Source organism: Polypterus senegalus, chromosome 8, assembly GCF_016835505.1.
Source record: "Polypterus senegalus isolate Bchr_013 chromosome 8, ASM1683550v1, whole genome shotgun sequence".
Taxonomy (NCBI): Eukaryota; Metazoa; Chordata; class Cladistia; order Polypteriformes; family Polypteridae; genus Polypterus; species Polypterus senegalus.
Window position 1 is genome coordinate 189,185,435 of NC_053161.1, and position 27,880 is coordinate 189,213,314.

General features: G+C 41.0%; 1 protein-coding gene across 4 annotated transcripts; it reads right to left on the minus strand.

The window, feature by feature from the left end:
* On the minus strand, positions 1 to 27,880 carry LOC120534533 (ribonuclease inhibitor-like). 4 transcript variants are annotated; one of them, XR_005634783.1, is made up of 6 exons: positions 27,840 to 27,880; positions 23,672 to 23,845; positions 4,639 to 4,752; positions 3,329 to 3,610; positions 960 to 1,157; positions 1 to 613 (listed from the first exon to the last, which is right to left on the minus strand). XR_005634783.1 is itself a non-coding variant. In XM_039762135.1 (3 exons), the coding sequence occupies exons 1-3, from the start codon at positions 27,842 to 27,844 to the stop codon at positions 22,076 to 22,078; spliced, it is 282 nt and encodes a 93-aa protein (XP_039618069.1). In that variant the 5' UTR covers positions 27,845 to 27,874; the 3' UTR covers positions 21,943 to 22,075. The 4 variants fall into 4 exon arrangements, 1 of the variants encoding a protein (XP_039618069.1); XR_005634785.1 differs by lacking the exons at positions 23,672 to 23,845; positions 27,840 to 27,880 and adding an exon at positions 5,138 to 5,266; XR_005634784.1 differs by lacking the exons at positions 23,672 to 23,845; positions 27,840 to 27,880 and adding an exon at positions 4,938 to 5,266.

Below are 27,880 nucleotides of genomic sequence, written 5' to 3' on the forward strand. Positions count from 1 at the left end.
TGGGGCTCTGAAGCTTAAACTTTAATTTTAAGTAATATTTTGTATTGAATGCCACTATTTAATTGTTATTATAATGTTTTAAACCCCCTTTTTCAAACAGCAGACACCCAATCTTTTTATTCAAGTGTCTAAAGTCCCATCTGAGCCCTGAAGATTAAACTTCATTACTTTCATAAAAGATCTGCACCTGTATGTAATAGAAATTAATTTTCAAAGCATAATTTATACAAATATAAAGAAATAATTAATAATTTTAAAGTGATGATGAAGAGAATTAAAATAGGTAAAAAGTATACAGTGTAATAAAGGACACAGAAACAGATAAAGGTTTGGGGTTTCCGGCCCTGTATACTTTGCAGATTTTCAAAAAAACAATAAACACAGTCAGTGCTATGACTTGAGGTCATTACAAGAACAACATTGCATGGGATGGAGGGAACTTATATGAGGAGGGAGCGGAAACTGATGACTGGATTGCTGGGAAGAAACCGAGGTGTTGAATGGGAGTCATGACGACATCAAGATAGGACCAGAGGAAGGGATGGAATGCGGAAGTAGCAGCGCGTGGTTTAGTGAGTCCGGGGAAAGTTATGGTGGTGTTGTTTCTGTCTTTCTGTGGGAACAAAAGAAAAAAAGGTTAGTACCCCGCCTTGATCCCCTGGCACGATATGTTACGCTGCTCGTCGGGTCTTTTTGCGGCTCCCCATGTGTGCGTGCATGACAACAGTTATAATAAACTATAAAATGAAAGATAATTACAACAGTGAACAGATAAAATGGACATAATTAAGGACAATACACACAATCCAAACAGACAATATTGGTCTGCTGATGTGTTGACTGGAGGACAGACCTGCACAAGTTGCTTTGTAATGTCGGGGCACCAACTGGGTGTCCCCCTTTAATGAAGTCAAATGAAACAAAACAAAAGTGGACGTGATGGCCCCAACAAAACACACCTTTTCAGCCCAATAGACAAATTTACTGTACAGTTGTGTGAACACGATGGCGCTTGCTTCATGTTATGTTTCTGGGTCCAACAGCAGACTCCATCCACTGGGGGGCCGGCAGCTTTTCAAGAGTCCCACCCAGAAGGACAAGGGCAGCTCTGGGCACTGCGGCTGAGTCAGTTCCCCTCATTTGGTTTCTTCTCAGAGCTGCATGTGGATAAGGAGAGACAGTCAGTGTGAGCGCCCCCTCTCGTCTCAGAGTGGTATCACTTACCTCACAGAGACAGGAAGGTCATCTCCAGGTGGGCACACATGTGTGACAATACATAGAACTGGCCTGCTCATTTGGTTGCACTGCTTGTATTGTTGTATTCAGCAGCACTTTGAGAATTGATTCTCATTACATGTTTATTTGCACTTCATTTTTGTTCATCTTTGTATTAACATGGAGTTCATAGTTTGGAAATGTAACAATAAATGTAATAAATGATTCCTGTAAATTTAAGAAATAGCAAATGTACATTTGGTGTTAAACACATTATGACTTCTTTGGGACTTGAAATTTAAGACTTGACTCAAAACCTGCCTGACTTGACTTGGAAATTGGGTGTGAAGAGGAAAAGAAAAAGGAGAAGAAGTGAGAGATGGAAATAAATAGAAGGAGAGCAGTGACCGGGCGTCACCACCAGAGGGCAGAGCTGAGCAGAGCAGAGGACTTGGGGACCTGCAGGTTTGGTGACGTCTGTGTGACTGATGGCCTTTGGTGTGCACTCATAATTTGAACTCAAGTCCATTGATTTTACATTTTTAACATTTTGTTTGAATATTTCTGATATTATTTTTAAAAGCTTGTAAAGACCCCACCATCTTTATTCCACCCCCTTATTGTCCACTGGCCTGTCCTGACTTTTACAAACAGTCATCATTGAAAAGGCAGGACATAAAGAAATGAGCTGCTGTTGTGACAAATTTAAACTGTGATGACACAAACATGTCACTCCTGTGACCCCCACACGTCCTGTGAAGTCAGCTGATAAAGTGCTGTGGATTTCCTTTGCTGTCATTTTGATCAAATCACTTATTGGCAGAGCTGGGAATGGACAACAGTGGTCAGCAGTCATGGGGGTCTCTTCACAGTCCACTCAGACCACCTCTGTGCCCACTGGACTGGACTTTGGGACACTGACAGTCCATTTGAAGCTCGTCCTCCTGCTTTATTACAAATTAGTAGAAGGAATAAGAAAACTGAGCTCAGCACCACTGAGGTGTTTAGTGGACAAAAGTCAGCTGGTCAATGTCACCAGTCAGTATGTGAGGTCTGAGTGGCCGGGGACAGAAGTGTCACATGTCAGTCTTGTCCTCCATGTCCATTATGTCATCACTCCTAAAGTCAGGCCCAGTGTTTGTCCTTTTAAGGTGTGTCCACTCCAGCAGGGGCGCTAAAATTATTTCATAATTGTGGTGTGTTACATAACCCGAATCTTGATAGATATAACATATAAGGTGATACCCCTCCCTAGTGATACACTGGTAAGAAATCACATAGGAGTAATAAACGCCTTGTTTTATGTCGGCTTTCACTGTATATCAGACAAATGAAGTCAGTGATAAAACCCAGTTCGGGAGTGGCAGCCTGAGGCGTAGAGTCTGCCTGTGTCGTCGGTGCAGTGGAAGGCATTTTCAGGAACAGGTGGTGGTATCTTATATCCATTCGTTGGCTCCATTCGTAGGTGTGTTTGGCACTGTTCCAAGGCTTTATACTGTTTTTTCCACATGCAGACCCCACTTAGGCGAACATGCAATTACAAAAAAGGCAACGAAGCTTAAAACAGGATACAATTCCATACACTTAACAGATAGAAACAGCACACAGCATCTCACAGTCTGACTGCACTCTGTCCTTCTGTTCTAATCTGTCTTATGTCATATTACTGGCCTAGCAGTTCTGTGTAATCCCCTGTGCTTAATTTGTCTCTGTGTCTGCTGTGCATGTGAGCAGAAAAAAGCAGATTTAATATATATATTTGCACAGAACACAGTGACATATTAAACTTATGCCTACATAAGCCAACAGAGTGTCATCGTCATCATCTAATTACTGTAACGTGAGGAGTGTCCATCATGACAAACAGCTGAGTGTTAAGCTCTGCAGTGACCAGAATGTCTCACAGTTGTCTTTCCATGATGTCCTACAAATCAGACAAAATGTTTACACATCCTGAGTTCTGAATGACACAAAGAAATCCCACTTTGTCAACCCCCATTGTCATCTTTTACAAGTCGTTGTAGCCTCTCAAGTGCAGGATGCTGTCAGTCTCATTTCTTTGAGGTTCATGTCCAATATTAATGTCCGTGTGTCCGTTTCAATGACTTCTCACCTGTCAGTACAGCATGAAGGCAGGAGACCCTCTCAGGTGTTTGGTGCCTTACTTATAAGAACAGCGGTGGTCTCGGGTTCAAACAGACTCAGTAAAAAGTAAAAATGCCAGCAGTCATTGAGCCTTTGAGCTCTGTGGCCTTCTGTCTGTCTGTCCCTCCTCATGTCCTCACTTCTCTTTCATTATCTCCACAGCCTGTCTGATTGTGGTCTCACCTCCAGATGTTCCTCATCTCTCTCTTCAGTCTTCTCTTCTCCACACTCACAGCTGACTAAACTGGACCTGAGAAACAACAAACTGGGATATTCAGGAACTCATCAACTGTGTGAGGGTCTGCAAACCACCAGCTATAAATTAAAGACACTGTGGTGAGTAAACAGGGTGAGATGTGTGGGGTTATGAAGTCACAGCTGACCACCTGATGGACAGACTGATCACAGGACACCACATGGACTGACTGAAGGAAGGAGAAGGACAGGCAGTGGGACAAGAAGGACAAAGAGCAGTGGACAAGTAGAGCGGGACAGATGTGATAGAAAGGAAGGACAACAAAGAGGAGTAGTATGAGATGAGCTGAGAAAAGGAAGAGGAGAAAAGGTGGACAGGAGCTGTAGAAAAAAGGGGACAGGATCAGGACAGCAGGCAGAGTGGACAGGGTTATGGGGGTCACTTGGAACTAACAAGACAGAGAAGAACCAATGTCAGTGGACAGGGTGGTGAGGGGACAACAAGAAGAAACAATAAGACAGAAAATGAGAGAAGACATGAGAGTGAGGAGGAGTGCGAAAGAAAATAATAAAGAAAGAGAGAGACTGAACATTAACTAAGAGAGCAGGACACAGGAAGTGACCACAGAGGGGTCAACACCATGTCACCTGGACAGACCACCTTCTGTTGTGATTGCTCTACCAGTACAATATAACAAAGGGGTGAGGCCTCTAGAAAAGCCCACCAAACAAATGTCACCCCCAGACAGGCCCACCTCAGGCAAACAGGAGGCTTCAGGCCTGACTAGGCCTCAGAAAGGAGCTCAGGCTTTTAAAATCAAAATAAAATCAAAAAGAGTCTCAGAGGCGTGAAGTGAGTCAGACCAGAGGGAGAACCATGAAAACTCCAGCTGGAGCAGAGACAAGTCCACAAGTGGTCTTCATAAAAGACGAGGTTTATTAACAAAAGAGCCAAAGGGGCTGGCAAAGGCAATCCAAAGCTAACAACATTTAAAAAGCACAAACTGTAAGAGAATCTGAACTCAAGAGCCAAAGGTTCAAAGACAATAATCAGAATTAAGAACAAAAGAGCAAAATACTCACAAAGACCACCAATAACCAGAGCGCAGTCAGATGAGCCACAGCCTTTAGAGAGTTGGGGGGCAGGGGGTCTTGCATCTTGGGTTCAAACCACAAAATACGAGGAACGTGAGAGAACTGCAAGAAACACACAGAGATACTCAATAATAACTAAATAGAATGAGAATAACAGATAATACAGAATTAAACAAATTATAAATGAACAGAACAATGTTATAAAACAATGGAAAACAATGAAGGAGAATTAACAAAATAAAACTGTCACTAGGAGCCACGGAAGACCCCCTGTCTGACTAGAACACCTTCACTGAGATGAGATGAAACCAAAAGGCCTTCAGAGGACGGTGACCTGACTGGACAGTAAACTGAGTGACCGGCAGGGTGACACACATCTCATGTGACTTAGGGACACTGTGGAGAATTCTGGGAAGTTGACCTAAGTGGGCGTGTCACTGTGATAGTACAATGTGTGAGGTGGGGTTCTCTTATGTTTTTAACTCACACTTGTGTCCTTCACAGGCTGCAGTTAAATGACATCAGTGAGAGTGAGAAGAAAAACCTGAGGACACTACAGGCAAAGATGAACAGGACTGGATGGCAAGTGAATTTAAAGATATGAGAAGACTGAACATGCTGATTAACTGACCACTCCCTCTAAATTCTTCTCTTTATTCTTTTATAATGTCCTTAGGTCTTCTCCACATTTAATGAACTCTCCGTGTCTTCTTTTCAGCCTGTGTGCTTCTTATTTAAACTCACTTGTGTTTCTCCACCCTGTGACTCTGAAGTGGTCACCGAACCACAAATTCAGACCAGAAACCCCTAAGTTTCTCCAGCCAGAGAACCACAGTGAGAACTGTCCTCTGAAACCAATGGGGGTCACAAAGCCCACTGAGTGGATCAGCGAGAGCAAACATGGGTGGACAGTCCAGTTGTAGGGTGATGGAGAGTGAGGCTAATCCTTGCATTGGTGACAAATTCTGGATAGATACCGGGCTATCACAGGTCAAGATGATGGTGGTCTGATCAGAAACCTCATAAACCTACTGCTCCTCAACATCATGTAGTGTTGTTTGAACCCGTGTCTGCTCCACTCCTTGTTCACTGCCTCGTTTGCACACAATTCATGTCATCTTCTGTTTGTATTCTTGACTCATCATTAGATACGGGGGTCTTCCCAAACGGTCTTAAGACTGCTGTAGTTAAACCCCTGCTCAAGAAAAAATAAGCTTGACTCCTCTACTTTTGAAAATTTTAGCCCTATTTCAAATCTGCCTTTCTTAAGTAAAATCCTAGAGAAGACAGTCATTACGCAGCTAAATGACCACATGAATAAACTTGCTGTTCTTGATAAGTTTCAGTTGTGTTTTAGAACAAATCACAGCACAGAAACTGAGCTAGTTAAAGCACCAAGGAGTGCAAACGAGAATCTGAATGATTCCATGTACAGCGCATCCTTTACATTTATTCTTGGGAGATATGACCTCGTGTGTTCCTATTGCTGTGACTTTTTTGGAGCAATTCAAAGACTTTATACGATATTTTCTCCGTCAGTGGACAGATGGTCAATTCTCACTAAACATTTCCCAGAATTAACGCAAAATAACAACTAGATGGGAATGTAAATTTTGTGAAGCAGATTCATTTTCATTTAAGTCAAATTTGTAAAACATTTGAAGAAATCAGTGAATCGACCAAAGATCCAAAAATTAGACATGAGCCCCATTCTTTGATTCAATATGAATTAAATTACGAATTTGTTTTAGCAACAGTTCTATGGTACGAAATACTCATCGCTGTTAATAAAGTTAACAAAATTTTACAAAATATGGATGCTGATTTAAAGACTTAAACAACGCATTTAAAAGGTTATAAACGATTATTTAATTTAATATTGAGATAACGGATTTGAATCAATAAAAGAAAAGGCCAAACTAAGACGCTTTTATGATATGAATTAAAGGATGAATCTATAAAAGATCCTAAGAAGAAATGTTATACTGGTTATTTTTTTTTAAGAATCATTGATCAACCAACGATGTCAACTGAATAAAGATTTCAGCAATTAAACATATATAAGAATTACTTTGGATTTCTGTACAATATTCTAAAATTAAAATTTATGGCAAATGAAGAACTTTAAAAATATTTCTTGGATTTAGATATTTTATATTAACAGATGGAAATAGTCGTGATATCAATTAGAATTATTTGAAGAAATAAAATTATTCTGTCAAATTATGAATACACCAACGAACTGTAAACCCCCAGATTGCCTAAAAATATTCCAAAATGTAAACGTGTCTTATCACAATTTAGTTACTTGCTTGTGAATATTATTAACTATTCATGTAACGACAGCTACAGCTGAGAGAAGTTTTTCGAAGCTGAAAATAATTAAAAATTATCTACGAGCCACACTAGGACAGGAGAGATTGTCAAGTTTAACACAACTCTCAATAGAAAACGAATTATGTGAAATCATTGGATTTGATGATATAATAAATGATTTCGCGGAAAAGAAAGCTCTAACACTAAATTACAAATAAGGTTTTAAAACCCAATTTGTTGTACTGTAGTTTTGTATTTCTTCCTGCATTGTATTTTTCGTATTGTAATTTTTCGTAATTATTCATTAAATAAAGTTTTAATGAAATTTTATGTGTGTCGTTTTCTTAATTCTTAGCTAATATAGTATATATGATTAATTTCTATTATTAATATTTTTTTTAATATCCAGAGCCGTAGCAGGGTGGTGCTAACTGTACACCCGCACCATCGACAACGTGGTGGTTTCGGGTTAAAAAAGAAGAAAATAATCAAAAATAAAATACATTAATGTCACTGAAAATGAGTAAAACTTTTACCGACATTTCCCTTTACTTTTTATGATTTTGTTAACAACTTGCACATGGAAATATGTTTATATTGTATTTTACAATCACAGCCGAATTATTGGAAATAAAAGTGGAATTCTAAGTAAAATAACAATGAGAATGACGCAATGCTTGAAAACCGCCACGCCCACTAATATGTAAACGAACAGCTGAGCGGTGCGCGCCTTTACTGTCGGAAGCACGAGGCCCAGCCAGTCAGTAGGCTCTCCTAGTGATCCTCTGTCTACGCTCTCGGTGTATTTCTGCTGTTATTTAAGGTAAGTTAATTTTGTGTAGTGTATTACTTTTTATCGTTTTAAAGATTTGAATTTTGTTCTCTCCCGAATCTTTATTTTTATATATTCTGTTAACTTTATCAAAAGTATTGTATTTTGTTTATGTAACTAAATAAAATTCAAAAATAATATATATATATATTTTTGTTTTCTTTGTGGATATTGCTTTATCCATTTTCAATGAAGAAGGACGCTCATTCTCCCTATCGGCATCATTTTGCCACGCTACGGCTCTGGTAATATCTCCTTCAAGTCAGATGTCAATTGTAAATTAAATTAGGGACCCCATATTAGGTTTTGTACCGGGCCCTGCGCATGCTAACGGCGGTCCTGTCCCTTCGTATTTCCATCCATGTTTCTAGAGCGCTTATCCTGAGCGGGGTGGCGGGCAGCTGGAGCTTCTCCGAAGAAGCATCAGGCGCAGGGCAGGCCAGTCCATCACAGGGTGCGCCGCTTATCTTCGAAACGGAATTGCTAATGATAACAAAGCAAATTATGAACGATTCATATTTTATAACATTTTGTTCACAAGCGTTTTTAATCTCCAAAAATTGTTATTTTTTGTAAAAATGAAAAGTCGCTTTCAAAACGCAGTAAACACCGAAATCGCATCAGACTTAAAAGTTTATTCACAGCTATTAAACTTGTGTTACTGTAGCCAAATATTTAATATTATTATTATTATTATTATTATTATTATTATTATTATTATTATTATTATTATTATTATTTATTAACGTAAACGTCAAGTCTTGTACAGAAGGTCTACAGACAGCAATTCACAGATTTCCTCTTTTAAGGTCAACACCCAATGTGCCTTTTACGGCTCAGATTTTATGTTGTATTCAAATTCAGCTCCTTAAAAATCGTTGAAATGTGTCAGTCCTGCAGGGTTTGATTCCTTTCCCAATCCTCATCGCAGTTCTGTGTGGCATATTTTCATGCTGTCATTGGGAGGATTTTTTTTTTTTTTTGCATACCTGCCATTTGAGATGCGAGGCTGTAGCGGCAGAATCATAGATTTAGTAAAAAAGTAAATGCGCATCAAGCATTGACCTAAGGCATTGTAGACCTAACATAGTTAGGCACTTAAAAAAATAAAGAGTTATAAAAATATATCAGAATGAACGAATGTCTTATTGTTACTCACTTTATGTGTAATTTGATCCATTATTTATTTATTTAATTATTTATTTATTTATTTATTTTAGGACCATTTTGGAAAAAAGAACGCTTGTGAACAAAATGTTGCAAATTTGAATTAATGTGCAGTTGGTTTTGATGATATTATGATTTGCCTTTAGGAAATACGGAGCTTCAAAGTGCGTGTCAAACGAATGTCGAACGTCAGACTAAATTAATTCGGTGATTAACCTTCACTTTTTAGAAACTTTATTTGTTAAGCATGCTATAAATTGGTAAATGAGATTTAAGAAATGTAGAAGAGGTAGGGGAAGTGATGGCGAAGTTGGTAGGGATGAGAATGACGCCCATATACATGCGCAGCACGGCCGCCCTATACTGACCACTGCCGAAAGTTGATTCTACAATAAAATAAAAAATAAATAATAAGAGGAATAACCTTGGGGGTCAATCATCACCCGAGAGTGGACAGTAGACGTCACTTAATATATGTCTGCTAAATTTCAGGTCAGTATGGCAAAAGGTTTGCGAGATACAGGTGATTTAAAATCATGGACAGACAAACAAAAAGCCACGGCAACATATTCTATACGATTTATTTATTTATTAATTATTTGTATTCAGTAAGATGTATTTTAGGTTGCTCGTTCGTTTTCTCATCTTGGCACTTGAGAGGATTTGTATTAATGCTGTCACATTTTACTCATTCTCATTGTGCAGTATGTGTGTTGTGTAATTTGTATAAGACATCACTGTACATTGTGTTGATTATTTCATGTCTCGTTAAACTCAAATGCTTGTTTTAATATCTGATCGCTAAACGGCACTTCCCTCTTAGGACAATTCGCTATAAACAGTTTCAGCCAATCAGCGCCTTCCAAACATGCAGCAGGACAGCGTGAGCCTTCATTGTTAGCGACGTCAGACGAGCTCTTCGTTTCATTGTCTTATATTGAGTTGTTAGACTATTTACTGTTAAGTGCTGTTTGAGTTACCATTTAGTACAACAGGTGGCTTACTTAGTTTTTAAATCGATACTGAAATACACACACAAGCCTCCTAAACTATTTATTGAAATGCCTACGTTTCCAGTATCTGTTGTAGGATGTTGTAGTTTTTACTTGTTCCCGTTATTATGAATTATAATTCCTCAGTGTCACATATTATTCGTTACTAATCATGAGTCCCGCTCCATTGAGATTCTGTTTTATACTCATGAAAACATTTTAAATGGAACGTTTAATGAACTGACTATAGAAGACTTGTCATCTTCATTTCTATGATATTGACAATTAATAATAAGGTCGATTTTGGTCTCATGCGTTGCGAGAGATGGATGTCTGAAGCTGAGCTCTGCTAGCAGTGGTATTTTTCATTTTATCTTCTTATTATCCTGAGATATCCTGTATTTATCCAACCTGATGGTACTACTACAGTATATGCACGCATATATAAACATGGCCAACAAGAAAGGGGGTCAGAAAGAAATGAAAGAAATGAAAACTAAAGCTACATCCAAGCTCAGACCAACAAGTCCAAGTTCAAGCTCAAGGTACAGCCTTTCAGAGACTGACCTGGATCAGATGGGCGAAAGCCCAGACTCCTCGGGACCACGGTCCACAACATCATCTCTGGCTGAGAGCGAATATACGAGTGCGAGTGACGCAGGTCACGATAGCTCGCCGATTGGAGAAGATCATCTGAAACTGGAAAAGGCCTTGCAGTCCATGCTTTCAACTACTCCATGAGAGCTGGGAACACCGGCTGCAGCAGAGCCCACCACCTCACCTACGGTGCATGAAAGCAGAATTGATCTGTCTGAACTGAAGGTGATGATCGCTGAGCTCATGCAAGAGATAAAGAAAAGCGAGAAGGCAAATGAGAAGGTAATGGGAAAGGCAAATGAGAAGCTGCGACAGGAGCGGCAGCAGGATAATAAAGAATTGGAGAAATGTATATGTGTTCGGTTTGAGGCAGTCTTTAAAGATATGCTGGGTAAATTTGAAGAGCACATTCAGGAAACCTCGTTTAAACTGAGCACACTTGCTGATCAACTGGAGGATCTCAAGGAGACATTCATGATTCGGATTGAAACAGCTGAAAATCTAGCTGCCAGTGCTGAAGAAAAAGCAACAGCTGAGAGCTCTGAATACAAAAAACTCAGAGACAGACTTGAAGATGGGAGTAGAAGGAATAATATCAGAAATGAAGGTCTGCCTGAGAATCGAGAAAGTCCAAACCCAGTGAAATTCACAGCTGAACTATTTTCTAAAGTGATTGGAGAGGACTTTAAAGCAGATTCTGAGATAGCAGCAGCTTATCGCGTACGCAGATCAAATACCGTTAGACCTAGATCTTTTATTATTCGCTTTGAGAGATTATTATTTAAGCTAGAGGTGATGGCACTCCTCAGACACAAGCAAGAGATTATGTATGAAAATAACCACATTTGTATCTTCCCTAATTTCTCTCCAGCAACAGCTACTAAACGCGCAGCCTTCTACAACATTAAACAGCGGTTATGGCAAGCCAGTGTCAAATACAGCCTCTTGTATCTGGCCACTGAAAGTGGAATTGCAAGGTTAATTCTTTGTCTTCGCCAGCAAAGAAGAAGCAGAAAAGGAATTAAGAAAGCTGATCCCGGGACTATTCTGAAACACAATAGTGAGTCATAGCCTGTCATGATATGGCAAGGATAAATAACCTACTGCTTGATCTATTTGTTAAGATACGGGTTTTTATAATTATATATCCTCATTGTTATTCGGACACTGTCTGTTTATGTTTTAATTACAGTTATAGACGTTTGTGCCTAATTTTTATTTTTTTTAATCATATTTTAATCTTTATTTATTTATTTATTTTTTTTACCCTAAAGGAGACTGTTTAACATTATACCCTAAGTTTATTGTTATTGTTATTGTTATTATTGCATTAAGACTTACTGTGCTTATTCTGGACCACTTTCTAACACTATTGCCGGGGTTTATTATCTCAATACATTAAGATTGCTGAAGATTAAATATATTTTAGGTTCATAGTTTGTTAATGATTATATTTTAGGCATATAGTATTTAGACTATATTGGTAATAGATATCTCTATTTTTTAATCCTAAAACGCCGCTGCATGGGGGCTTGTTTTGCTTTGGACGTGCTCTGTCTCTGGGTATGTCAGAGGACCGGGACTGTGTGAAGTGGGGTCCAGCCTCACTTGGGGAGGCAAAATGGAAGGGTGGGGGTTAAGGGGGGAAAGAGTGCAGGCTATATCTATACCTAATCTATCCTTTTAATCTTTATAATTATAACTGCCAACGTAATAATAAACTGCATGGCAACAACTCTTGGGGAAATAGGAAATTAAGGTTAAAGCTGTGTCACTTCCAGTTAAGACTATAAAATGACATCAAAAACTCAGAATCAGTGTCTTCATGTTGGGACAGTTAACTTTGTGAGCTGGAATGCTAAAGGCCTGAATCACGAATTAAAAAGAAAAAAAAGTACTTTCTCACCTAACAGGTCTAAATGCTAAAATAGTATTTTTACAGGAAACCCACTTACTAAGTAAGGACCAGTTCCGGCTGCAAAAGACTGGACTGGCCAAATGTTCCATTCTAGTTTTACAAAGAAAACTCGAGGTGTGGGAATTCTCATACATAGAACAGTACCATTTGTAGCATCAGATATAGTATTGGATCCTGAAGGGAGATATGTGATGGTCATGGGAGACTTATCTAACTGTAAAATGATTTTGATAAATGCTTATGCACCTAATGTCGATGATAAGGAATTTATACAAAATTTATTTGCATCCATTCCCAATCTGAACACTCATAAAATTATAATGGCTGGGGACTTTAATTGTGTTTTAAATCCACTCTTAGATAGGACTTCTATCATAGGGGGGGCGACATCTAACACTGCAAACATAATTACAAAGTTTATAACTGATCACAACTTATCAGACCCCTGGAGGTTTCTAAACCCAAATTCAAGAACATATTCTTTCTACTCACCAGTACATCATTGCTACTCAAAGATTGATTATTTCTTTATAGATAATAATTTCTTGCCAATGATTAAATATTGCAAACATGATGCTATTGTTATTTCTGACCATGCACCTCTGATCTTGGAGCTAAAGTTACTAAGCCCCACACCCTCACCTTGCAGATGGCGTCTCAACCCGCTTCTATTAGCAGACGAGAATTGTACAGAATTTATATCCAAACAAATCATTTTCTTCCTAGAGACAAATACATCCTCAGAGATTTCTGCAGGAATACTCTGGGAAACTCTTAAGGCCTTCTTAAGAGGACAGATTATCTCATATCTTTCCCACAGAAATAAATTAGAAACCAAGAAAGTAGCAGAGATAAAAAGTGAAATTACTAGAATAGATGAAGAACATCATGCCAGACTACCAAGCGAGACTCTACATAGGAAAAGGCAGACTCTGCATTCAGAACTCAACCTCTTGACAACTAAAGAAACTGAACTACTAATTTATAAATCCAGACATCATTACTATGAACATGGAGAGAAAGCTAATAAGCTTTTAGCTCAACAAATCCACATGCAAGAAGTCAACAATAAGGTCAAAAATCGAAGGAGGCTATGAGGTTGTATGGACTGTGCTGTATTTTTGTATTCATGACATCGTCTCAGTAGAGAGTGAGTGACGTTAACAGTACATTCTGTCCAAAATGACAGCGCATAAGCTTTCTGATATTTCCTATTATTGGATAAGGCCAATGTGTCTCAGTTTGTTCATTAATATATATTTGACTGTGTTTTATTTAAATTTAATATGAATTATCATAACCATACTACCCATATTTGTTTCCCGGATTGGTGAGAAAAAATAAAAAAGTAGCAACACATACAGTAGTTATGGTGCATTGTTTATAATTAACAGAACTCATCATTTGTCAGAAATGTTGTACTTTGTATTTTTACGTTTGTCAATGAAATGCTTCAGTGTACAGTCAATTTATTCCATTTCTGAAGGTGTACATTGTCAGTATTTACTGATTCCCACTGAAAGCCTTTGGCAAGATGACTTCACAAGAGAAGGACAAAATCAGGTACTTTTTTGAAAGTTTGGCTCCAGATGTGCTTATCCAGCTGTTCGTTCTTGTCAGTACTTGAGTGATCTTTATGTCCTCCTCTGGATGAATTCACAAAGTTTCTTTCAACTCTTTTTTTCTCATTAATGCGGAAGTCCTGAGGTTTTCCCTAAATTGCAGAAGACGCTGTCAATGGCACTGATTCTGTTTTAAAGACAGTTGTAATTAGTTATGCACCACTCGCTTTTACTGACATTGCTTTTTGGAAATCAATAATACAAATCAGCTACCAATCTATTATCTACTGAGGGAATTCACTGCTGTGTTTTTGGCCGCTGTTTACATCGCATCGTGAGCTAACTCCACGGCAGCGCTCGGCAAACTCGATGACGTCATCAGCGCCTTAGAGACGGCTCATCCCGAAGCTGTTTTTATCGAAGCTGGCGACCTTAATCAATTCAATTTATGGACAGTACTTCCTAAATACCACCAAAACGTGAACATTCCCTTATAAGTGGCCAAATAGGCCATAAATCATATATTTATGTGTGTAATCTATTGGTTTACGTGTGAACACTATTGGTTCATGAATATTTACTATTGATTTGCATGCATACTTAATTGGTTTGCCTGCGTACAATACTGGTTTCATTCATATGAACTATATTGGTTCGTGTCCGTATATTATCGGTTTGTGCATGAACTATATCCGTTTGTACGTGCATATCACTGGTTTGCTTATGAACTATATTGATTTGCATGTGTATATCACTGGTTCCAGTAAGTTTGTTATTGGTTTGTGAGTGAACTGCATTGATTTTCGGTTGCATGTTATCGGTTTGCGTGTGAACTATATTGGTTGTTCACGTGATCGTCAAAGGAAATGGGCGGGGCAAGAAACAGGAACTCAAGGGCCGGTAGAGTCACGGAGTATAAAGAGAAGTGTCTAGGAGATGCATCTGCGTTTAAACGGCACTGTATATTTTTTTCTGCACCATACGTTTGCGAAATGACTTGGTGGTAATTATTACTATTTAACAGAATCTACCCTTGAGTCTGTAATGAACACAAGGCTTAAGTTGGGTATCTATTCGGCCATCTTCTTATTCGGTCCCATCTACATGCTTGCTTGCAACCCACAGCTGTACTTGTTCACACAGTATTTGCAAAACTGTTACTTATTCTAAAGGCAAAATATTCAACATTTATGATTGACGTCTTTATGCAACATAACATTTAGTTACTACTAGTTAGATTTATTATGCCTGGCGACCCGCACCGCACCACACAGACAGGTTAAGTGATTTGCTCAGGGTCACACAGTGTAAATCTCGGGACTTGAACCCACGAACAAAGGGTTGAAAGTGCAAAGCCCTAACCGCAATGCTTGCACATCTATAACATGTATATTAATTGACTGAACATGCCAGTTCTTTGAAAAGCTAAACATTTAACATTTAGGACCTGCATGGGTCAGTTACATCATATTGGGCTACCTTACCTTTCACAGTTTTGTGAAAAGACAGATGCGTTTTTTTAAGATGCTGCGGAGTTTTGCTCTGCCCAGCTGCTTTGAAGGTCCCAATGAGCACAGTGGCCTCCATCATCCATAAGTGGAAGAAGTTTGAAACCACCAGGACTCTTCCTAGAGCTGGCCGGCCATCTAAACTGATCGATCGGGGGAGAAGGGCCTTAGTCAGGGAGGTGACCAAGAACCCGATGGTCACTCTGTCAGAGCTCCAGAGGTCCTCTGTGGAGAGAGGAAAACCTTCCAGAAGGACAACCATCTCTGCAGCAATCCACCAATCAGGCCTGTATGGTAGAGTGGCCAGACGGAAGCCACTCCTTAGTAAAGGCACATGGAAGCCCGCCTGGAGTTTGCCAAAAGGCACCTGAAGGACTCTCAGACCATGAGAAAAAGAATTCTCTGGTCTGATGAGACAAAGATTGAACTCTTTGGTGTGAATGCCAGGCATCACGTTTGGAGGAAACCAGGCACCGCTCATCACCAGGCCAATACCATCATTACAGTGAAGCATGGTGGTGGCAGCATCATGCTGTGGGGGGCAGGAACTGGGAGACTAGTCAGGATAAAGGGAAAGATGACTGCAGCAACGTACAGAGACATCCTGGATGAAAACCTGCTCCAGAGCGCTCTTGACCCCAGACTGGAGCGATGGTTCATCTTTCAGCAGGACAATGACCCTAAGCACACAGCCAAGATATCAAAGGAGTGGCTTCAGGACAACTCTGTGAATGTCCTTGAGTGGCCCAGCCACAGCCCAGACTTGAATCTGATTGAACATCTCTGGAGAGATCTTAAAATGGCTGAGCACCGACACTTCCCATCCAACCTGATGGAGCTTGAGAGGTGCTGCAAAGAGGAATGGGCGAAACTGGCCAAGGATAGGTGTGCCAAGCTTGTGGCATCATATTCAAAAAGACTTGAGGCTGGAATTGCTGCCAAAGGTGCATCGACAAAGTATTGAGCAAAGGCTGTGAATACTTATGTACATGGGATTTCTCAGTTTTTTTATTTTTAATAAATTTGCAAAAACCTCAAGTAAACTTTTTTCACGTTGTCATTATGGGGTGTTGTGTGTAGAATTCTGAGGAAAAAAATGAATTTAATCCATTTTGGAATAAGGCTGTAACATAACAATATGTGGAAAAAGTGATGAAGCGCTGTGAATACTTTCTGGATGCACTGTAACTTCAGCCTTTTGATCATTTCAGAAAAATACTGGTAAAAAGAATTACCACCAAGCCCTTTCACAAACATACAGTAACGTGCAAAAGTATTCAATCCCTTTAAAAGTCATCCTAATTTTCTGCATGACAAAAGATTTGTCCACATATTTATCTTTTTGATATTTTTAATGTGAACTCTTGTGCTGTAATAAAACGTTATCAAACTCCAAAGAAAAACTCCAAAGTGATTGTTTGCCTCTAAGTATTCAAGCCCAACATATTCATACTTTGTCAAGAACCTTTTTGCTGCAGTAACAGCCTTCATTCTTTTGGGGTATGTAAATACGCTCCAGTTCTGCACATTGTTCAGGTGCGATTCTTCTCTATTCTTCTTGGCATGATTTCTTGGTACCCTCTATGTTGGTGGGATGGTATCTCTGAACAGCAGTTTTCAAACAGTTCCCCAGATTCTCAACAAGGTTAAGATCAGGGCTTTGACTTGGCCATTCTGAAACATTCACCTGTCTGTTTTTGAGCCATCCCAGAGTCACTTTGGTCTAATGCTTAGGGTCATTGTCATCTTGAAAGATGAATCTTCTCCCGAGCTTTAAATTCATAGCAGACTGGAACGAGTTCTCCTGCAGTATTGTGTGGTATTTGGGCCCATCTATTGTCCCTTCAACTCTGACAAGATTCTCAGTCCCAGCACATGAAAAATATCCCTATATTGCTGCCACCACCCATATTCCACTGTAGGTCTGGTGTTTCTTGTGGCATGGGCAGTGTTTGTTTTATGCCACACATTCTGTACCTCTTTGAAGTCTGAGAAAAAAAGTTCTATTTTGATTTCATTTGACCATAAACCCTTCGTCCCACATCTTAAATGGGAAAATGCGATATGTGTTTTTATGTGGACCATCTTAAGGAATGGCTTCTTTCTTGCCACCCTCTTGTAGAGGCCTGTATAATGGAGAGCTCTTGAAATTGTGGACCCCTGCACCTTCACTCCAGTTTCAGCCAAAAAGCATTGCAAACATCTGAGAGTGACGGTTGGATTTCTAGTCTCCTCTCTCACCAGTTGATGTCTAACTCTGATGTTCAGTCTTGCGGGACGGCCTGTTCTAGTAAAATTCTGGGTGCTGTGATGAACCTTCCACTTTCTGATGATGGATCCAGCAGTGCACAATGGGACATCAGACTCTTGATATTTTTATAATTATTTCCTGCCACCTTGTGCATTTCAATAACTTTGTTTCTCACATCAGCAGAATGCTCCTCTGTCTTCATTTTTTTCAGTGACTGTCCACCAAAGACTACAGCCGCTATGAAGGGGTCTTTTTATATCCAGAGAGAAAGTAGCAGCTCATTATGTTTAATATGACTGTCAAATGTCTGCCACCTTTGTAATTAATTTGTCATTGGTGTAAACCTGGAGCTTCCAAAGCACAACTGCAGAGGTTTAAACACTAGCTTTGGAGATTTTCTTCTTCTTCAATGAAATGTCTACATAAAATAGTTTATTTTGAATTTGGAAATGTTTTGTTACAGCATAAGTAAAAATACAGAATGAATAAATGTGTACAAATATTTTGTCTTGCATACAATTATGAGAACTTTTAAGGGGATTGAATACTTTTACACGTCACTGTATATTTGTGAAAGGGTTTGGTGGTAATTATTTTTAAGTTAGGTGCGCATTCAGCTGCCTTTTTATTCACTTCTAGCTACATCCAGTATAAGTTTACAGTCAGCTACTTATTCACAAACCTTCTTCTATATTAACAGCAAGGCAAAATATTCTACAGTGTGTATATTAATCCGCAAACTGATCCATTATTTGAAAAAATAAATATTCCAGATTTTCAACCAAAATTTGAATGGGTTGAAAATGTTAAACTCAACTTTAACAATGGAATCTGTCCTGGACAAGTTTATATTATGCCAATTAATATACACGTTGTAGACGTGCAAGCATTGTGGCGTAGTGTTTTAAGACTGCACTTTCAAACTGAGTTCGTGGGTTCAAATCCTGATAATGACACTATGTGACCATAAACAAGTCACTTCACCTGTCTGTGCGGCACTGGGCAAATCTAACCAGTAGTATCTAAATGTTGTATGCTGGATAAAGGCGTTAATAAATGTAGAATATTTAGCCTTCAGAAGAAATAACTGGTTTCAAAAGTTGTGTGAAAAAGTACTGTGGCTGGGTGCGAGCAAACATGATCCAGGAAGCGAATAAGAAGACGGCCCGATGCGTACCTAACTTCAGCCTTGTGTTCATTACAGACTCAAGGGTAGATTCTGTTAAATAGTAATAATTACCACCAAGTCATTTCGCAAATGTATGCGGAAAAAAATATATAGTGCTGTTTAAACGCAGATGCGTCTCCTTGCCACTTCTCTTTACACTCCATGACTCTACCGGCCCTTGAGTTCCTCTTTCTTGCGCCCATTTCCTCTGAAGATCACGTGAACAACCAATATAGTTCACACGCAGAACCGATATAGTTCATACACTGAGTTGCGATAGGGTGCGCACGATAACCAATATGTCTCATACGCGAAACCGACATAGTGCACACATACAACCAATCGAGTTCAAGCGCAAAATCGACAGGTTACCCACATGAAACCAGTATAAGATGTGCATGAAACCAATATAGTGCATACGCAAATCCATTGTTAGACCGACACAGAACACAAGCCAATATAATTCATACGCAAACCGATAACATGCAAGCGTAAACCAATGCAGTTCACTCACAAACCAATAACAAACGTACTGGAACCAGTGATATACACACGCAAATCAATATAGTTCATATGCAAAACAGTGATATGCACGTACAAACGGATATAGTTCACGCACAAACCGATAATATACGGACACGAACCAATATAGTTCATGTAAATGAAACCAGTATTGTACGCATGCAAACCAATTAAGTATGCATGCAAATCAATAGTAAATATTCATAAACCAATAGTGTTCCCACGTAAACCAATAGATTACACACAGAAATATATGATTTATGGCCTGTTTGGCCCCTCATACCAAAGTAGTGGTGAGAACTAATTAACTAAAAGCCGTCAATCTTTAACAGCTCAGGATTAGGGAGGAGTGATTAGGTGACGCTCACCTCAAAGAGGCAAATACGTGTTTTGAGCCAAAGGGATGTTAATTAAGAAACAGATAGTGAAGGGTAAATTGTTATGAGAAAGTTTGTGAAGGCAGGATATTGTCATGAGAAAGTTGGCAACATCTGGTGATTGTTATGAGAAAAGGTGCTGAGCGAGGTCATCATCATGAGAAACCCTGGAAAGCAGATGATGGGAATCTGTGTGAAGGGGGGATATTTTGTGATGAGAATTGTAATAAATCTGAAGCTCACAGAATGCTCGGTCTCAAGTCATCTGAGCTGAGTTTGTATGTGCACCGTACAATAAAGTCTGATTCTGCTACCAGTCCCGAGACTCTGAGTGCCTTCTTTTGGGCTGAGGGTGCCCGAGCTGCCTGATCTGCTTCAACACTTTATGCAAATATTGTGCAAGACTGTGTCTACTAATGTAGCATCAAAAAAATGCCTGCTGTCCTCGGCACATTGTCTGAGAGCATATCTAGCATAGCTTGGTGAGGAGGTGGCACCAAACAATGGCACTTGCATTCCTTTAATGTAACTATCTGGCCACCATAAGAATCGGAGTAAATCAGCATCCTCTGAAGGAACACTAACCTGGAGGAACATGGCTATCACATCAGCCATTAATGCCATAGATTCTTGGCGGACCCTCATAATGACACCAATCAGTGTGCTAGTAAGGTCTGGCCTCTGAAGAAGCTGCTCATTTAGTGTGGTCCTTTGAAAAGAAGCTGCACAATCAAATACCACACACACCTTGTGTTTCTTGGGCTGGTATACCCCATGATGCAGAATGCACCACACATTTCCATCTCTGCGACTGCAGTCTTTATTTGGATCTTTTTACTGCATAACCTTTAATGGCTATTAAATGTCATGGATTTGCTTGAATCACAACTGAGGCAGAGCAGAGTCTTCTTGTCCACAAAGATCTTCAGCCTTCTCAGCACAGAAGAGGGTGCAGATGGCCATCATGTCTACTTCAAGGCTGCGGACCTTGGAAATCAAACTCTGCTCCATTCTGATGTGACTCAGCTTTTCCTTTGTTTCACTTTAAATGGCCTCTTCCTTCTCTCCTCCATTTGTTGTCCCCCTCTGTCCTATTTGACTCTCCCCTTCTGTCCCATCTCTCTAACCATCTTTCTCTTTGTAGCTCTTCTTCTTGAACCATTGTTCGTCTCTCTGTCTCCTCCTCTGTCATACTCAAAAGTCCATCTGTTCACACTCTGCTCCATGTCCAGCTGTCCAGGAGAAGCCCGCCTTCAAGCTGAGGTCTCACACTCCATCATCCAGGCCCTCAGTAATTGGACTCTCATCCCAGTTCCACTCTTATTTCTTATTATGTGTTTGGTGTCCTCCATCACCCCATTTTCTGAACCCACTCAGTCCAGTTCAAGGTCAACATCAGGTTCAGTGCATGAGATCCAACCCTGGGTGGGCCGCCAGTCCTTCACACTTTCTTCACCAACAGGCCTGAGTTGTCCTTGTCTTGTGTTTTTGCTCTCATTTCTTTTTAAATGGCTCACTTGTTCAGGCCACTGCTCTCTAAAGAGAACACAAGTGGAGGTGACAGGACAGCGAGGTGACAATTAGGGAATTACAAAGAAGACAAAGAGCACTGAACCTTGTGTGTGTTAAAGTATCAAAGAAGTCCAAACCAGCACATAGTAGAGTCTGTTCAGTCACCAACAGAAGATAACATGAATTGTGTGCAAATGAGGCAGTGAACTAGTGGAGCAGACACAGGTTCAAACAACACCACATGATGTTGAGGAGCAGCAGGTTTATGAGGTTTCTACTCAGACCACCATCAGCTTGACCTGTGATGGCTCAGTGCCTGTCCAGAATTTGTCACTAATGCCAGGATTGGCCTCACTCTCCATCACCATAAAACTGGAGTGTTCACCCATGTTTGCTCCTGCTGCTCCCCTCGGTGGGCTTTGAGACCTCAGCTGGTTTTAGAGGACAATTCTCACTGTGGTTCTCTGGCTGGTGAAACTAGCCTCTGATCTGAACTTGTGGAGTTTAGTGACAAGTTCAGGATCACAGGGTGGAGAAGCACAAGTGAGTTTAAAGAAGAAGCACAGAGGGTGAGAAGAAGACATGGAGAGTTTATTAAATGTGGAGGAGAGCTGAGGGGATTATAAAAGAATAAAGAGAAGAATTCAGAGAGAGTGGACAGGGGGCACCATCACTGGGTTCAGCTGATCAGCATGTCCAGTCTTCACCATATGCTGATATACATCTGCCGTCCAGTCCTGTTCAGCTCCTCTTGTAGTGACCACAGGTTTATCTCCTCACTCTCAGTGATCTCATTATCAACCAGCCTGTGAAGGACACAAGTCTGAGTTACAAACATAAGAGGACTCCACCTCACACACTGCACTATCACAGTGACGCGCCCACTCAGGTCAACTTCCCAGAATTTTCCTCAGTGTTCCTAAGTCACATGACATGTGTGTCACCCTGCCGGTCACTCAGTTTACTGTCCAGTCAGGTCACCGTCCTCTGAAGGCCTTTTGGTTTCATCTCATCTCAGTGAAGGTGTTCTAGTCAGGCCGGGGGTCCTCCATGCCTCCTGCTGACAGTTTTATTTTTTTAATTCTCTGTCATTGTTTTCTATTTGTTTCAATAATATTGTTCTGTTCATTTATTATTTGTTTAATTCTGTATTATCTGTAATTTTTATTCTATCCAGTTATTATTGAGTATCTCTTTGTGTGTCTTGCAGTTCTCTCACATTCCTTGTATTTTGTGGTTTAATCCCAAGACGTATTACCACCTGCCCCCCAACTCTCTAAAGGCTGCGGCTCATTTGACTGCGCTCTGGTGATTGGTGGTCTTTGTGATTATTTTGCTCTTTTGTGTTTTATTCTGATTATTGTCTTTGAACCTTTGGCTCTTGAGTTCAGATTCTCTCACAGTTTGTGCTTTTTGAATGTTGTTAGCTTTGGATTGCCTTTGGCAGCCCCTTTGGCTCTTTTCTTAATAAACCTCGTCTTTTATAAAGACCACTTGTGGACTTGTCTCTGCTCCAGCTGGAGTTTTCACGGTTCTCCCTCTGGTCAGACTCACTTCATGCCTCTGAGACTCTTTTTGATTTTATTTTGAATTTAAAAGCCTGAGCTCCTTTCTGAGGCCTAGTCAGGCCTGAAGTCTCCTGTTTGCCGTGGGTGGGCCTGCCTGGGGGTGACATTTGTTTGGTGGGCTATTCTAGAGGCCTCACCCCTTTGTTATATTGTTCTGTTAGAGCAATCACAACAGAAGGTGGTCTGTCCAGGTGACATGGTGTGGACCCCTCTGTGGTCACTTCCTGTGTCCTGCTCTCTTCATTAATGTTCAGTATCTCTTTATTATTTTCTTTCTCACTCCTCCTCATTCTCATATCTTCTCTGATTTTCTGTCCCCTCACCACCCTGTCCACTTACATTGGCTCTTCTTTTTCTTGTTAGTTCCAAGTGACCCCCATAACCCTGCCCACCCTCTCCTCCTGTCCACTCTGCCTGCTGTCCTGATCCTGTCACCTCTCCTCCCTGTGTCCTTGTCCCTCTGTCTGTCCCCCTTTTCTGTTCTTCCTTTTCTCAGCTCATCTCACACTCCTCTTTGTTGTTCTCCTTCTGTCGTCTCTCATTATTTTTGTTGTCCTCCCTGTCTGTCACCTCCATCCAGCTCCACTTGTCTAGTGCTATTTGTCCTTCTCATCCCACTGCCTGTCCTTCTCCTTCCTTCAGTCAGTCCATGTGTTGTTCTGTGATCAGTCCGTCCATCAGGTGGTCAGCTGTGACTTCATAACCCCACACACCTCACCCTGTTTACTCACCTCAGTGTCTTTAATTTACAGTTTGGGGTCCGTAGACCCTCACACAGCTGATGAGCTCCTGAATCTCCCAGGTTGTTGCTGCTCAGGTCCAGCTCAGTCAGCTGTGAGTGTAGTGAAGAGAGGACTAAGGAGAGAGATGAGGAACATCTGGAGCTGAGACAACAATAAGACAGGCTGTGGAGATAAAGAGAGAGAAGTGAGGACATAAGGAGGAACAGACAGACACATAGAAGGCCACAGAGCTCAAAGGCTCAATGACTGCTGGCATTTTTACTTTTTACTGAGCCTGTTTGAACCTGAGACAACCGCTGTTCTTATAAGTAAGGCACCAAACACCTGAGAGGGTCTCCTGCCTTCATGCTGTACTGACAGGTGAGAAGTCATTGAAATGGACACACGGACATCATTAATATTGTAGATGAGCCTCAAAGAAATGAGACTGACAGCGTCCTGCACTTGAGTGGACACATGGACTTGTAGTAGGTGACAATGGGGGGTTGGGGGGATGGAATCTGACAAAGTGGGATTTCTTTGTGTCATTCAGGACTCAGGATGTGCAGACATTTTGTCTGATTTGTAGAACATCATAAAAAGACAACTGTTAGACATTCTGGTCACTGTAGAGCTTAACACACGATGGACTCTACTTGTGTCACAGTAACTAGATGATGACGATGACACTCTGTTGGTTTTAAAGGACACACACTGAGTGATGACATAATGGACATGGGGGACAAGACTGACATGTGACACTTCTGTCCTCGGCCACTCAGACCTCACATACTAACCGGTGACACTGACCAGCTGACCTTTGTCCACTAAACATCTCAGTGGTGTTGAGCTCAGTTTTCTTATTCCTTCTACTAATTTGTAAAAAAGCAGGAGGACGAGCTTCAAATGTACTGTCAGTGTCACAAAGTCCAGTCCAGTGGGCACAGAGGTGTTCTGAGTGGACTGTGAAGAGACCCCCATGACTGCTGACCACTGCTGTCCATTCCCAGCTCTGCCCAAAAGTGATTTGATCAAAATGACAGCAAAGGAAATCCACAGCTCTCCTTCTATTTATTTCCAGCTCTCACTTATTCTCCTTTTTCTTCTCCTCTTCACTTCCAAGTCCCGAGTGAAGTCATGCAGGTTTTTGAGTCAAGTTTTAAATTTCAACTCCCAAAGAAGTCTTAAATTTACAGGAGTCATTTATTACATTTATTGTTACATTTCCAAACTATCAACTCCATGTTAACACAAAGATGAACACAAATGAAGTGCAAATAAACATGTAATGAGAATCAATTCTCAAAGTGCTGCTGAATTCAACAATACAAGCAGTGCAAACAAATGAGCAGGCCAGTTCTATGTATTGTCACACATGTGTGCCCACCTGGAGATGACCTTCCTGTCTCTGTGAGGTAAGTGATACCACTCTGAGACGAGAGGGGGCGCTCACACTGACTGTCTCTCCTTATCCACCTGCAGCTCTGAGAAGAAACCAAATGAGGGGAACTGACTCAGCCGCAGTGCCCAGAGCTGCCCATGTCCTTCTGGGTGGGACTCTTGAAAAGCTGCTGACCCCCAGAGGATGGAGTCTACTGTTGGACCCGGAAACTCAACATGAAGAAAGCGCCATCATGTTCTCACAACTGCAAAGTAAATTCGTCTATTGGGCTGAAAAGGTGTGTTTTGTTGGGGCCATCGCATCCACTTTTGTTTTGTTTGATTTGACTTTATTAAAGTGGGCCACCCAGTTGGTGCCCCGACATTACATAGCAACCTATGCAGGTCTGTCCTCCAGTCGCCATATCAGCAGACCAATATTGTCTGTTTGGATTATGTGTATTGTCCTTAATTATGTTCATTATATCTGTTCCCCGTTGTAATTATCACTTTAGATTTAGTGAGTAAGTGGGGTAGCTTGAAGAAGAGAGATGGTGAGTGTATTGACAAGCTGATCTGTGGCTGGCATGGAAATGGACTCTCTGGTGATGGTGGCAGAGAGAAGGACACTGTGCAAGCTGCTATCTGTTATGGACAATGAACATCACCCACTATACACCACCATCATTTATCAGAGGAGTTTGTTTAGTGGTAGGCTGCTATCACAGAACTGCAGTATGGACAGATACCAGAGATCTTTAGTCCTCAGAGCCATTAGACTCTTTAACTCTTCATAACAGGGGGTGGTGGTTGAGATCTGGGCCTGACGCTCCTTCTCTCCTTCTGAGCTGTATGTACTACTTTGATAGTAGTATTATTTGAACAATTCTCACTGCACTGACATTATTGTATATAAAAACAACAAGAGTTTCTGTGCTAACTAAAACTGACATCTCCTCTGCTTACCATTTAGGTTCTCCTCAGCAAGCCAAGAGACCACCGGCAAGGGCAGTCATCCTTCACATTGGCTTCTGCCCCAGCCACCTTAGCTGGTCACCGCTGAGGACCCCAAACTCAGCTTGTGTTCCCACCACAATCCCATGGCCTTCAGCAGGGTGTCTTGTGAGACCTTCTCCTTTCTCCTAATGCCATCCATCAGCCTTCAGCAGAAGCCCACTTGGTGCAGTTTGTCACTCTTGCTCCTTAGGCACTCAGCAGGTTTTGACCTTTCCCCTTGAGTGCCGTGTGCTCACTCGTATCACAGCCACTTCTTGACCTCCACTCCACGCCTTCAGCTCAGCCATAATTCTCATTTAACCTCCATCTCCATGTTTTCATTTTTCTTTCCTGTTCAGTTTTGTTCTTGACTATCCTGCTCAGGCTCATTTTAAACTCACTGGGGTGCAGGTGTCTAATTACAGACCCCAGAACACTAATGAGGACACTGCCTGAACCACACGTTTCTGCAGGTGTAAAGTGCGCTCCGCCAATTCACCACCAACACTCAAGGGCTGCTCTGCTCCCCCACACTACCACATCCACCTACGCCCCTCTGAGTCCACCATTGTAATTTAAAAACCTGCAGATAACCACAGACCCCTGACATGTGTCACCACACAGCTTTGTATTTAGTAGTAAAGAGAATCTCTCAGTGACCAGAGTGACCAGTGGAGCACAGGACTAGTGTGACAGGTGTCCTTAGTGACAGTCAAGTTATTCACATCTCCAATTGACTGTTTGATTGTCTGCTGGTATTGAGAAAGACCCTGGCTGACTGAAATGATCAAAGATTTGTGAGGCAGAGGGTCTGGACCTGTGATGACATCAGTGAAGACAATGTGTGTATAAAAATATCCCAGAATCCTCTCAGGGTCTCTGACGTCTACTGCACATGATGTATGTGTCCACCTGTCGGTCACTAAGCCCACTGACAGATATATGTCGATGTCCTGTGTAGACCTGGGGGTCATGTCTTGTAGAATGATGTCGGCCTGTTCAGTCCACTTGGTTTAATGGCGGTCACTTCCTGTGTCTCCCACCTTACTGTCCACACTGCCTTCAGTCCTAATCCTCTCCTCCCTGTCACCTTCTCTTTCTGTGTATGGCTGGCTGGTCATTTCAACTGCTGCTGTCCACATTTCCTCCTGTTCCTCTGTCTGTCCTCCTCTCTCTCCTTCTCCTTATCCTCAGTCTTGACCCCCTCTTTTATTCATCCTTTTCTTCTTTCTGTTCATCACCTTCTCTTGTCTCTCCTTATCTTTGCTATTCTTTTCTCATTGTCCTTATCTGTCACTCCAGTCCAGCTCTAGCTGTCCACTCCTCCTTCTCTTCTGTCACTTTAGTCAGCTCTTCTCCTCACCCTGACTGTTTTTCTCCTCCTTATTCTATTTTAGTGATTTTTAACAAACTTTAGTGAGGACATCAGAGGAGTGTAAGGGGGAAAGTGACAATGGAGAACAGGAACAAGTACGAGATTAAAATAAATAATGGACAGCCTGGGCTTGTGGGACAAGAAATAAAACAACAGTCTGGACAGAGAGGATGAGGAGAGTGACCAGTGTGGTGGAGGGGCTCAGGGTCACAATGCTGTCTTTATGAATTGAATTATTAAAAGGGAAATCTGCAGTTTTGTCACCTCACGTACATCTGTCTGTCCATAAGGGACACTGCAGTCTGTCCTGATTAAACGCAACATTTGTGTTGAGGGAGTGGAACAGTCAGAGCGATAATGTGACAAGAAATAAAATTCACGAGAAACACACACACACACACAGACACACACTTGTTGTTCACTTACCTCATTTTCTCTAATTTGCAGTTTTCACTCCTCAGCCCCTC